We start from the raw sequence: 13,538 nt of genomic DNA on the forward strand, positions 1-13,538 counted from the left end.
TGAAAGAATCGGCTGAATTTACTCAATAGTTAATAGTCACTAGCTGCTATCTACTAGCAATTTTAATTGAACATTTAAACAATTTTTTCATGTTTTAAATCATTACAAATATCTGTCTTCAAAACTGTATATTTAAAACAAGGCATTATTTATGCATTTGTAACTGCAGGTTAAATGCATCCATGTCCCCTCTGAGCTATACATTAAACTGTGTGAATACATCTAAATGCCAATGCCACTTTAGAAACAAATTCCTGGAATGTTTTCTTATGTTGGAATAAGAGAGAGTAAGTAAGCTTCTTATGGGTAAGCTTTTTTTATGTTTACCCAAAGATACGAAATGAAAGAAAGAGTTAAAACTGAACACAATCTTGCTGCTGAAAATATGTATAAACATTTTTTTATATATATCTATTTGCTCCCTTTCCAATTTGCATTTACTTGTACTTTTACTTTCAATACGTATTATATTGTTATTAAAATGCTTTTCATACTTAAGTACAGTAACTATCAAATACTTTTTTTACTCTACAGTGACTTCAGTTTTACCAAAGTCATGTTCTTGTGAGATATCTGTACTTTTACTTAAGTTTTTCTTTCAAGAACTTCATCCACATGTGAGCCCTGAAAAATGACAAGTGTGAATTTTGTAAAATTGCAATTGTTACTCTCATCAATAACCATATTTTGTATGAACGTAACCATATTAAGGACGGGAAACTGTATTCTGTTGCTGTGTGACTGTGGCCTAAATGTACATTTTTTTTTTTTTTTTTTTGTGAAGGGTATTATCATTGTTGGTGATGTGGTTGAGAATTCCCCTTAAGTGTTTCGTACTTCTGTGGTCACCCATGCTCAAAAGGATGAAGTCCTTCTCTGACTTACTTTTGATAAAACCTCAAATGGGTCAGCCCAGTCCAAAATGAAGGCCTGCTATGGCCTTTATTATCAGTTCTGCAGAGACTTGACATCAACAGAATTAATTTGACTAAATAATTTCAAAACCACTTAGCAGTGCCTAGTAATAACTCCTTGATCTCTCCATCCTTAGTACGTTAAGCAGTTAAAACCCATAGTGAGATCAGTATGCTAAATAAAGGCTATGAGTCAAATTTAAAGTTCAGTCAGTTGACAGAGACTGAAGACAGAGTCCTTCACACTTCTAAAGACTGTATGAGTACGAGGGGCCAGACCCCATCATGCTTGCTTATCTCTTCATTTTGCCTTTGTGCTTGGCCCCTTAATTGCTGTTTGCACGTATATTTAAAGTTCTTTTTCTTGGCGAAAATGGGTCAAACCATTTACATGGACAGAGAATATATTTCACAATAACCATAATACAAAGTCTCATATTGAACATATATAATACAACTAACAATAATACAAGTGGAAGGCAAGGCAAGTTTATTTATATAGCACATTTCGTACAAAATGGTAATTCAATATGAAATATGATAATGCTAACCTAAGCTGGATGTTTTTTAGGCTCATCATTGTTAATGGCATTCTCACCATCAGCCCACATACAGTACTTCCTGGGTAGCATTAAACGAGGAACACTATACTTTTTGGCCTCCTTTTTTAAGTTGTTGTTATATATTTTTAGGCATTTTAATACCTAAATGTCTTTGTTTGGTCTGCTGCTTAACAGCTGATGGTCAGGACAAGTGGAAAATATATACAACATATCATTAAATACCAACATATAAAATATATATATAATAAAGTAGTCATCAAAACTCTTCTTTTTTTCTCTTCTCATTCTTTTTTCAGCCTCTTGTTTTGCAAGCTCTTTGTCGCTATGACTCACCATCAGCTGTACATTGCATGTACAAAAATAGTAATATAGTCTTCAATGTCTTCAGTCTCAAACTGAACCTGTGATATTTTAACCGCTGGTGTAAATAAACGTTCTTAGCTGTATAAAGTTGTGATATTCATATCAGTTGTGAAAAGCCTCACATATATGTTAACATCAACAGCATTTGTTTCTTAAAGGGATAGTTCACCCATTGTGTTTAATTCCAGGGGAATACATAACTGATTTTAACTGGTTTATGCATTCTATTGGATTGGGATCATGTTGCTTGAGCTAAAGAAACAAAACAGGAACTCAGACTCAAATTTTTCCAAGAACATATGGCAAAGTTTTTCAAAAACTGTACCTTTAGAGGTACAACAGCTCGTCATTAGGGCAGTACCTTCAACATTATGTCTTTTTATCTCATTCAACAGATTTTGATATTTCTGGAGCATAGTCATGATGTAGAGCTTCCCCCATTTTAAATGTCAAAGATTATGAATGAATGCACGTATGAAACTGGCAATAATTACTCGTATATTCGCCTAAAATTATTGATTTATTGTTCAGTCAGAATAATGGTTGTTGGGCAAAGTATATATTGTAGGGTGTTTACCTTAAAAATGCATTAAATTTAAGAGCATATTTAAGAGCATATAGGGCTAATTTTCATTGCATTTTAAGGAATTAAAAAAAATGCACAAACTTCAACAAAGAAATGGTTCACAAAAACGTACTAATTCTGTGGGGTTGTTTTGACAGAACGGTGGTGAGTGCCTACGCCAAGTGTGAAAATTTGTTGTGACAACACAGAAGAAATATTTTTTAACCTGTGACTTTCTTAGCTTAATGTCTAGGTGCAAATTAGCGTTTGCAAGAGTTGCAAAAAAAGACTTCCAATACAATTAATTTTCAGGTCTATATGGACAAGTGTGGAACTGCCTTTACAGCATAAAGGGAGAATGCAAGAGGATAGGAAATGCATTCACACTTGGTGTAAATTGTCTGTGGTTACCAGATCTTTCTGGTGGTGTGGTGTTAAAATAAAACATTATTCAGCACAGTTCTAAGGCCTAAGACTAATACACTATTTTAATAGATATAACAATAAAGATATAATATTTCTGTTGCTACTGAGTTTGTTTATTATAATTTTTTTGTCAGAAATTACTTCACTCTTTACACTGGCAGATTCAGTAACATTTCTGTTGCACAATGACAGCATATTCTAAATAAGATTCCAGTTGATTCTAAATAAGCTTATTTAAACATTGAGAATTATACATTTTGTAAAAAATAAAAATCAACAAGCAACATTTTTTATATGAATTTTATTAGACAATAATTCAGGGTGTTATTGATTTTTGGCCTTAAAAACAGTATTACAAAATATAAATAAAAAAATTGTATTATTGTTTTTGTTTGCATATACCTCTCAGTACATATCTTTGTCTTGACATACACATACTTTAGACTATTATGGCACTAAGTTAATACGTAGTGTTCTCACAGAAAAAGGAAATATTTTTTTTATTTATGTTACTGAGAAACACTTGTTAAATGCACATATGGAAAGCAGTAAATCCAGTTGGAAGTGAAAAATGAATGGGTCTCCAGTTCAACTATGGTATATGAAGTATTTAACTGGTCTGTAAATTAAAATTAACCTGACACTTGATATGAGGAGAGATGACGGCTGCTGTAGTGCTTGACACATTATAAAAAAAAAAAAGTATGTGAAGACATCTTGATGTACAAATTGTGTTTATGTACTGGAATGCTTAGGAAAGAAAGTTAGTGTTTTGTTTGGAGATGAGTGGTTCTAGATAAATGCAGCGATGAGAGACCAGATCTTAGTGGCAGATGCGGTTGAAGCCCACGGCTCATAGTAAAAGGCAGGTGCATTTGGACAACTTCTCGTTGCTCAGCAGACCATGCTGGGTTGTGGCCAAATTCTGGATCAGGCTCCAGAAGTGCTTGAAGCTGATGCCTTCCCCATCCTTTACTCCCATTTGCTTCAGCACCTCTCCAAAATTATCCGACTGGAGAAAGAAAGAGAGAGAGAGAAACTCACTGGTGTTCACTGGCTTTTTTTTTTTTTTTTTTTTTTTTTTGAAAACTGACATTTTGTCGCCCTCATGTGGCTTTCTTTACGGCTTCATAATAAATATTCTTTTTCATCTTTTTAGGTTTCGGAAAGATTTTTTAACAGCTTTAACAGTTACTCTGCAAATACAGTGAGTACAACAAATGCTAACATATTCAAACTTTCAATTGGAATCGTTTAAATATAAGCAAATTATTAAACTTGGCAACACTTACGTACATAATCATATACAAGGTTTATATTAATTCTATGCTTAAGATACTTTTTCTCTAAATCATTCCATTCTGTACCGTTTTTCACTCTTCTGTTACAAACACATCACAACATGAACTGTGAGCAGAATAACATCGGCACTGAAGAACAGAATCACTGAAGTATTGTTCAAATGTTACAGTACCATATTCCTCAGAGCATTAGCTCTTCATTCAGCTGAAAGAACCACAAAATCTACTATGTCAGAGGCTCTCCCTTAAGCTGTAGAAGGCCTGCCAAAACATGACCTGATACTGACTGTAACTGAAGAGCAGCGTCAGTTTGACTGCAGGAGAAATTATTTATCTTTCCGATCAACGGCAGTCACCATTTTGCTCTCTCAATAGAGCCACACCCAGTGTCCTTCTTGGCTCAACCTGAGGTCAAACTGATCCATGTAATCAGTCCACACCTCTTTCTAAGGCAACAAACTCTGGGAAACATTCTCTGTGAAACCAGCCAATCCCTCAGCCTGAAAAAAAGTTCAACTAGTTTTTTTTTTTTAAAGGGGAGTTGTGGTTGCCAAAACCTTTCCTTAACAAATATGGGAACAACGTCACAGACATTTGGGGATTATATATATTTTACACCTGTATGTATATGACATAAAAACCCATTTTTTGCTACCAAAATAGGTTATACATACAGATGATAATAATTAAGACCTGCATGCTGGCTTAAAAGTTTAACAAAACTGGTTTTTCCAGCACATGGAGCCAATAATAACAAAGAGAGTGCACTGTGTTTCCTACACAAAGACAAAAGACTACGAGTAACACACAGGGCTTAAAACTATGCAGAAACGTTTTAATATCCAAATATCATTGTTAACATAATGTAATCAATTAACTGGGTTCCGCTGTAGCATTTTCAAAAATGTAAAATTATGAACAACTGTTACACTATAAGTACACAACGTACAATCACAGGAAATGAGTAATAACAGTTTTGAGTCATTGGTCTCTGCTGGAATGAAGCAGGAGGGTTACCTTGACTAAAGTTGGCAGCTGGGAGGAGAGGAGGTTCTTGAACTCATCTGCCTTCAGCGTAGGCCGATTATCAGGAGAAGCAGCATGGAAGTTTGTGACCAAGGTGTTAATGGCCTTCTCAAGGTCAGAATACTGCAGAATTAAGAGAGTACAGACAGATGGACACATGTTTAGAAGAATAATATAGGTGGGGGTTTTACTAGTATGGTAAACACATTTTAGTTAAAACCAAAATGGTTTTACTCTGCTAGGAGAACCTGTTTAAGTCTCACAAAGAAGTTTTTATTCTCTAGTTCTTTAGAAAAGCACTCAAGTATTGGAACTTTCAAGAGCCTAGTAGCAAATACACTGATCTGGAGATCTTGCAATGATATTTTTGCTCAATGTCTGTCAATAATTAAACTGGAAAATGTAATGCATGAAGCTGAAAAATGCTATGGTGATCCATACTTATTCCAGTCTGGAGTGTTAATAGCTCTTCTTTTTGTCTTTTATAATTAATTAGGCAATGAACATTAGGACTAAATCAGTTATATGCACCTGTTTCCATACTGGTCATTTAACTCTAAAAAATCTTTTAAAAAGTTTGTGTTTTCCTCCCTCCAAGACTATCAGAGCACTATCAATGAATGGTCTTTGTAAACTGTCTATTCAAACCTTGTTGCTCTCAGACAATTATCCAGTACAGTACCTGAAATACCGGCATATCAGGCCAAGACAGCCGCCCTCTGAACATTATTTACTTAAGCTGTGCATGTATGATGGAAACCATTTCCCTGCTTTGTTAAGACTTCCACTGCTTTGACCTAAATTACATTTACTCTATGGTGTTGAAATGCATAAAAATGTGAAGCTACGATTATAAAAAGTGTAATATGTAACCCCAATTACACTTTCCCCCTCTTTCTTTAAGTCCACATAGGCAATCTTCCTCTTGAGGCTTCTCCCAGAGAGCAACCACGCAAAGACTCTGATTGATTCCCCGTGCTTTCCATTTCTACACAATGGCTGTATGTCAAATCCTAGTCAGCTGCCTCCTTAGACAGCATTTTTAGGTATCATAGACCAGATGGGGGTGGTTGGGGCTATGTTTAGACACACAGCCGTTGTATCGTTCGCATAGATAGAATTGCAAACGTTTCATTGCAGCGAAGCTCTCGGCTCATATGGCTTTAATTATCTTGACGCTGGCCATATTTCTTCTCTGTTAGGGAACGTTAACACAGGACGCGTTCCTGCGTTCAGAAACAGAGCAGCGGAATGTGAACAAACTTAGTGTCTTTGAGAGTTGAATTACAGTTTGCATGCCCTTTAAAACGCAGTGATTGTGGTACAGGCTACAAGACGTGAAAAACAACGAGACACGTCACAACAGTCGAAGACGTCTGTCAATCAGAAAACAGGCGAGGCAAAAAATGCGTCATTGGCACTTGAAGTTGATTGACTTTTCGAAAAAAGAAGAAGAAAGAAAACTGGGAGAAAAAAAAATAGTTCCTTTAACAACAATAAACTACAGCATCTGGACACCGTTTCGGTCAAGTGCGGAAGATTGACGGACAAACGCGAAGTTTTAAGAGAACAATCCGACGAAGCGCAGTTTACGTAAAAAAATTATAAACCCATAACTACGTAAAACCCAAATGAAATGCAAACGAGCAATCACTGATATATAATATAAAGTAAACCACATACCTGTGCCGCCATTTGACGTGATTTGTTTTATTTTCTTGGCTCTAGATAAACTTAACTGTTCTCGTCGTGCACTGCTCGTTACTCTACACTCTCAGCGTCCCATCGCTTCTGTCACATCTTGGCTGACATCCTGAATCCTCCCACAAAGGAGGAAAAAAAAAAAACTAAAAACTAAACCCACCTTCCTTGCCAGTGACTGCTATGGGAAAAATGCCTCCTGTAACTTGATTCTTCAGGACAGTGAACCTAACGGGGCGGAGACGATCGGGTTTCATGGACTTTGAACGCTGAAAAAAAAAAAAAAAAAAAAAAAAAACTCTGGAAACCCAGGTTTCCGTATGACACATTTTTGTTGATTGGAAAACAGACTTACTGATCCTCTGGGAACACATCTGGAAGCTCTCAGGATAAAAAATCTTTTGCACAACAACAGGGCCCTAGTTCTGAACGTGTGGTTGGGTTTGCATTGCATTGGGTTCGTTTTTAGGCTATTTAGGAAACGTTTTTGTTTTAAAGAACTGAGAAGTTCTGCCAGGTGTTCACTGCTCCTGTATAATGCTTTAGTCAACAGAACTGTGGGTACTGTTTTTTATGATATTCTTTCCAGGAATCCTTCAGAAATACTGTATGGCGGGATTCCCATTGAGCAAGGCGTGTCCCTGGTCAGACCAGAATTCACTGGCTTTGGCTTTCTTTCTCTGCCTGTTTTCTGAACAGTTCTGGTATAACGCACAGGCAAGGGCATGCTCAGCATTTTGGGTGGGTGCATTGAGAGTACAACATGACACACCTTTGACAGCATTACATGAGTGCATTACTTGTACAGAATATAGGACAGCAATGCACAAGTGTGTATAATCATGCATATTTACTCATAAACATACTGAGCACTGAATTAGTCAGTCTGTCCTCATCTTCAAACAGTTGCACCCCCATCTTGTGCAAGTTGAAAAATGGTAATTGATACCTAGTGGGCTTTGTATAACTAACTCGTTTACACAAGAAGAATTACACATGCACACTATAATCATAGGAATATTTCAAGTGTTTTTCATTTTGCCATGTACACATATGAACCCTTTTTAAAAAGAAGTACACTTTAGCATATACACTTAATTACGCGTTATTTACAATTGAATGAAAATGAATAATAGTTTAAATTAATATTAAATGCAGTTAGTTGAAGTGCTTTTCTGACAGTTATGTAAGACTTTATTATGTCTTTATATGGTATTTCATACTTCTGTTGTTTTGGTTAAAAAAGGTAAATAAGTTTACTGCTAAGTGTATTGACAAGCATTTAGGGTAAACTAAAATATAATTGAATGTCATCTATACTCATCTATGCATTTAAATATCTTTTTATTTACACATTTGTTATAATGAATATGCAATTTCATTTTAAATATATTAACTTTAATAGTGAATAACACATTACTTTGACATTTGTGTTTTAGTGTGCTAGTCAATATTTGAAAATAAGTGGACTGCTTAAAAATGTATTCATTTGACATTAGTACAAAGTGCACTTTATAAAAGTGTACTTACCTGTGTTAAAAACATGACCTCTCTTTTAAGTGAACTAAAGGTGTCTTTTATTACATTATCTGAAGGTACAGTTTTTTAAAAGTTTGCTTTTATGGTTTGAAGTACACTACAATAGCGTATTCAATACAATTAAGTAGACTTCTTTTTTTCACACAGGAGTACAATGGCCCTTTGTGACTGGCTTACGAAGTGTTGTTGTCGGTTTCTTTACTGCATGTTGATTCTGGTTTGTTACTCTGCTGTTTGTTCCTGTGTCAATTATAAATAATTGTTGTTTAGCACCAACTTAAAATATATTGTAGATGGTCTCTTTTTTTTTTCTTGCTACACATTTTCATTTAGTTTGAGTGTATGGTGTATTTCTCACTGCAGATGTTAGTTTAGTTAGCTCAATGCAAGTGAGCTGAAATTCTTCACATACCACACAGTTTTCTGATGGCAAGCTGCCATTAGCAGACTGCCTGTTTTACCTGCAGTCCACTGCAAATGTTACATACTTAATAAGAGAACAAATGTGCTTTGTACATACAGACTCGTGTTCACACTTGTATGGGTGTGATGCACAGATTACGCATACTTCAGAGTTTCAGTGTCAAGTATTTGCTCATGAGTGTGTCATCATCTACCTGGTTCAATAAATGCCACACTTTTGAGGATGACTAAAGAGAGAGAGAGAGCACTGGAATATACAGTTAAATTGATCATGGGATGTTTATTTTGGCAAAACCATTAGAAAATACTAAGTACTACAGTAAAAATACTATGGGGGACTTTTACTATATATATATATATATATATATATATATATTAGTACAGTCAAACAATTAGTCCAGGTTAGTCGTATTCAAAATACAAGTTTTTTTTTTTTTTTTTTTTTGCATACACTATGTGTGTGTTCTGTGTTTATTTATTATGTATATATTAGTACACACATGCATACAGTATATATTTTGAAAACATTTACATTTATATACATGTCTATGTTTATATACAGAAAATGTATACTATAAATAAATATATTAATATATAAACATTTTTCTGAAATATATACATGCATGTGTATTTATATAAATATAAACAGCATACATACATATATTATGTAAACAATTTTTTATTTATTTTGGATGCAATTAATAGTTTGACAGCACTGACATACATACAGTAAATATATATATATATATATATATATATATATATAGAGAGAGAGAGAGAGAGAGAGAAAGAGAGAAAAACAGGAAACCTGAGCACATAAGGTTTAGTTCCCTGTCATCCTAAGAAGGGTTGAAATATGACTGATAAAATATGTATTTACTCTGCCTATTCTGATGCCTATGTCACAATACCCTGTCCTGTTCAAACCTGTGCTAAAGTGAATCTACGAGGCATGACTCTCCCTGTATCCGTTTTGATCCTTTCATCAGTACTGGAGCACAGTTTCCATATTTCTCCATATTTGAGATCTTAGTCAGAGGCCTGGGGCCCACTAGGGGTCTCAACAAACTGTCAGCGGGGCCTCAGTATGACTGAAAATAAGATTTTTCTGTTAAAGAGTGGAAATCCTGCTGCCTAGAGAAAAAAAAAAAAAAAAAAAAACCTTGGCTCGTGCCCTATTGAAAAAAGGAGCAGCAAAAGTTATGCTTTGTTTGTTACATTGATTTTATCTCCAAAAAGAAGCATAAAGAAGAATAACTGCTGAATGTTTGTTGTTTTAGTGCCAATTAAAGGTGAATTGTTTTAGCTTTACCACTACAGATGTTTGTTGTTGTTTTTATTTTTTATTTTTAAATTTGTTATTATTATTAAGAATAATAAAATATGAAAAGTAAAAAAAAAAAAAAAGTTTCTCTAGCCTCAGAGTGATTACAAATAAAACAAACAAATAGGTGATTGGTACTGGAGACAACCCATGAGAAAGCTATGTTGGGGATGTCACAGGAAATATTTAGACAGTTCATACTTAACATCGCACAGGTTTTCAACTCCTACAGATATCAAAACAAGTGCAATTTCGGGCCATAGGTTCAGTCCTGTGTTTTCTGTAGTCATTATCTACTGCAAAACGACCCTACCAGACGCCTGAAAGGAAGACCAGGTTTTGCTGAAGTAGTCAGATGAAGGCTAGATTCTGTTGTGACCGTCAGACTTTAAAGATGAGCATCTGGCTGATGATGATCTGGGTCACTCACACTGTGGGAACAGGTAAACAGTTTTTACTCTTTTTTTCATTTAGCAAACATTTAATATGCAGAAGGTAGATGATAATGGATGGACTAGATACATTGATGGGCAGGAATTTTGTAGTTATAAAAATTGAATGCTTCTTTATTTTGAAATTGAGTTCTATAAGAAGGCACTATAGAAAAGAGATAATAACAACACAATAACAAACATTGCAATCTTTTCACCTAGGGACGAAGCCCTTCATTGTAACACAGTGGCCGACAGTGGCTGAGGTGATGGCTGGAGAAGATGTCATTTTAAACTGCAACATTGTAGAGCTGTACTCCTCGTGTTCAACAGTGGCTTGGCTGAAAGTCATTCCCGAGAACGCAACGATCAGCCTGACCGACAGACTTCAGATCCATCCTCATTACTCGTCCAACCAGTGGACCAGTATTTGTACTGCTGTCATCACCAATACAACAGTGCATGACTCCAGTATGTACTACTGCGCAGCTGTGCACAGCCGCTTTGCTCACATCGGTAATGGATCCAGAGTCATTGTGAAAGGTGAGATATAATAATAATAATCTCTTTAATGTGAATTAATGTATATGGAAGTTTAAAGATAATAATGCTGGCACCAAGCTAAAGGTCAACTTAAAGATGTTTTGAATTATTAGACAATGCACTGGCTAAAATGGATATGCAAAACACCACAAATAACTTTTAGGAGTGTCTTCTTTACAAAAATAATGAATTGCACATTTCTATTCATTTTCTCAATCAAAATAAAATAATAATTTTGTCAACTTTTGCCACTTTATTATTATTGCCATTAATTTTCGGAGTCACTTCTCAGACATCCCAAAAAGGACAAAAACAAATAGGGACCAAAGTCAGCAGATGCCGACTGGAATAACACACTGATTAGACAAACTTTGCAGTTTGAAATGGCCTTAATTCTGAGGTTTGTCTACTGAAGTTTTAAAAAGTTGGGTTTTAAAGCAATGCAGCTGAAGTATCTGGTTCCCCAAAGAATCTTCTAAGTTTAGTTCATAAACGAACCCATTTCTTTTTTAGTGTGGAGAAGAACATTTGGCTAATCTAAAGAACATTTTTCCACTATAAAGAACATTTTGTGGAAAGGAAAGTTCCCATGGATGTTAAAGGTTCTTAATGAAATCATCAGTGCTAATTTTTATTATTTTTTCTTTCTTTCTCTGTGTTTTGTTGTCTTTGTCTACTGGAAGCTTATGTCACTTAAAAAAATTCCTTGTATGCACAAGCATATTTGGCAATAAAGCTCTTCCTGATTCTGATTCTAATAAAGAACCCTTATTTTTAAGTGTGTATGTGCCTCACATCTTCATTATGGACTGATTTAGAGTAAACCCATATAACAGCAGCATAATGACTGCCACAAACAGTTCAAACGCTTTATTAGGTTAAGTATCTCTTTCCATTGTAACCAAATATTTCCCCTAATCTCGTTCCAGAACACACTGTGTTTCCTGTTATTGATATTCTTACTCCGCTGATCACAAACGGTCCTTCGGTCCCTCTTCAGTGTGTTGTGAAGGGGGTCGAGGCTTCTCAAGTTCATGTGTTCTGGACTGTGGAGGGGAAAAAGGAGAAAGGACAGCCAGTTTTGACACATGGGAACGATGGTGTCATCCAGATCACTAGGAGCCAGATCCTGATGACTGCTGAGGAGTGGGAAAGGAAGGTGCAGTGTGTGTGTGTAGTGCAGTTTGGAGGACAGCTCTATAACAAGACCCTTCAGCCACATGGTACAGTAAAACTATAAATCTAACATATGGATTAGCATTTTAGATGATTTCTGAAGGATCATGTGATGCTGAAGACTGGAGTAGTGATGCTGAAATTCAGCTTTGATCACAGGAATACATTACATTTTTAATTATATTCAAATAGCAGCTTTTTTTAAATTCTAACAATATTTCACATTATTACAGTTTTACTTTATTTTCGATCAGATAAATGCAGCTTGCTTTGGTGAGCATAAGATACTTAAAAGATCTTACTGGGTTACCTTACCTTAGGTTACTTTGTTCATTGTTTTTATTTTCTAATTATCATCTATGTATTGAATATTCTATGATTTTTTCTTTCTTTCTCTAAATGAACTTTTTCATATTTTCTGTCTCCACAGATGCACCAGATGTGTGTTATGCAGCAAAATACATATATTTGTCTGTCTGCTTAATATTTGCTCTCCTGCTTCTGGCAACAGTGGTTATTTATAGGCTGGGACGGAAAACCTTTTTGATGATGTCTCTATGAAAACACATATAGTTTCAAAGAGCTTTCAGTTTATGTCCAGTATTTTGCTCTAACCCATTTTTATTTATCAAACTTATTTTGGTATTTGGCATTGCTGTACATCAGATGAAAGAAGGCAACATTTACAAATATTTTGACATCTCTTCCCAAAAAGCATAAGTAATTCTGATATTTATGTTCAGATCGTTATGGATCTTTGATGTTTTGAATAGTGTTGTTTATATTGTGAATTGAAATGGTCAATTTATACTTTCATCCAATATGTTCTGAACTCTGTTTATTCCAATAGACTGAATAAAAACACCTGAATAAAAGAAACATATCGTTTGACTAACTTTTTCTTTAATTTACACGAATCTAAAACCAGAGAAAATAAAATAACTACATATATAAACATATTATTTTCATATATTATGTTATTTGTGATTACCTATAGCCTATAAAAGTGTCAGTTTGATAATTGTAAAGTACAACAACAACAATTATTAGATATTATGCCTTATGTGGCTTCTGTTATGTGTGGCAGGGTCAGGAAGTGATTTTTTTTTTTTTTTTCATTTTCTCAGTATTGTTGTATCTCTGTGTCCTCTTTATTGTGTGGTTTCATGTATCATACACGCAAAATGGTGATGTGGACTTCACCTCACATTGGTTAATGTCCTCTCTTTACTTTGTCAGCGGA

The 13,538-nt window shown here is 34.9% G+C and overlaps 2 protein-coding genes across 2 annotated transcripts; one reads left to right on the plus strand and one right to left on the minus strand.

The window, feature by feature from the left end:
• Nucleotides 1-3,117: 3,117 nt before the first annotated feature.
• Nucleotides 3,118-7,156, minus strand: LOC113119215 (protein S100-A14). The gene is made up of 3 exons (XM_026288505.1): nucleotides 6,842-7,156; nucleotides 5,150-5,281; nucleotides 3,118-3,843 (listed from the first exon to the last, which is right to left on the minus strand). Exons 1-3 carry the CDS (start codon nucleotides 6,851-6,853, stop codon nucleotides 3,685-3,687), a joined length of 303 nt encoding a protein of 100 aa, XP_026144290.1. The 5' UTR covers nucleotides 6,854-7,156; the 3' UTR covers nucleotides 3,118-3,684.
• A 3,217-nt stretch (nucleotides 7,157-10,373) lies between these two features.
• On the plus strand, nucleotides 10,374-13,157 carry LOC113120255 (uncharacterized). Its single transcript, XM_026290170.1, has 3 exons — nucleotides 10,374-11,119; nucleotides 12,049-12,342; nucleotides 12,726-13,157. The coding sequence occupies exons 1-3, from the start codon at nucleotides 10,846-10,848 to the stop codon at nucleotides 12,854-12,856; spliced, it is 699 nt and encodes a 232-aa protein (XP_026145955.1). The 5' UTR covers nucleotides 10,374-10,845; the 3' UTR covers nucleotides 12,857-13,157.
• Nucleotides 13,158-13,538: the final 381 nt, after the last annotated feature.

Source organism: Carassius auratus, chromosome 19, assembly GCF_003368295.1.
Source record: "Carassius auratus strain Wakin chromosome 19, ASM336829v1, whole genome shotgun sequence".
Taxonomy (NCBI): Eukaryota; Metazoa; Chordata; class Actinopteri; order Cypriniformes; family Cyprinidae; genus Carassius; species Carassius auratus.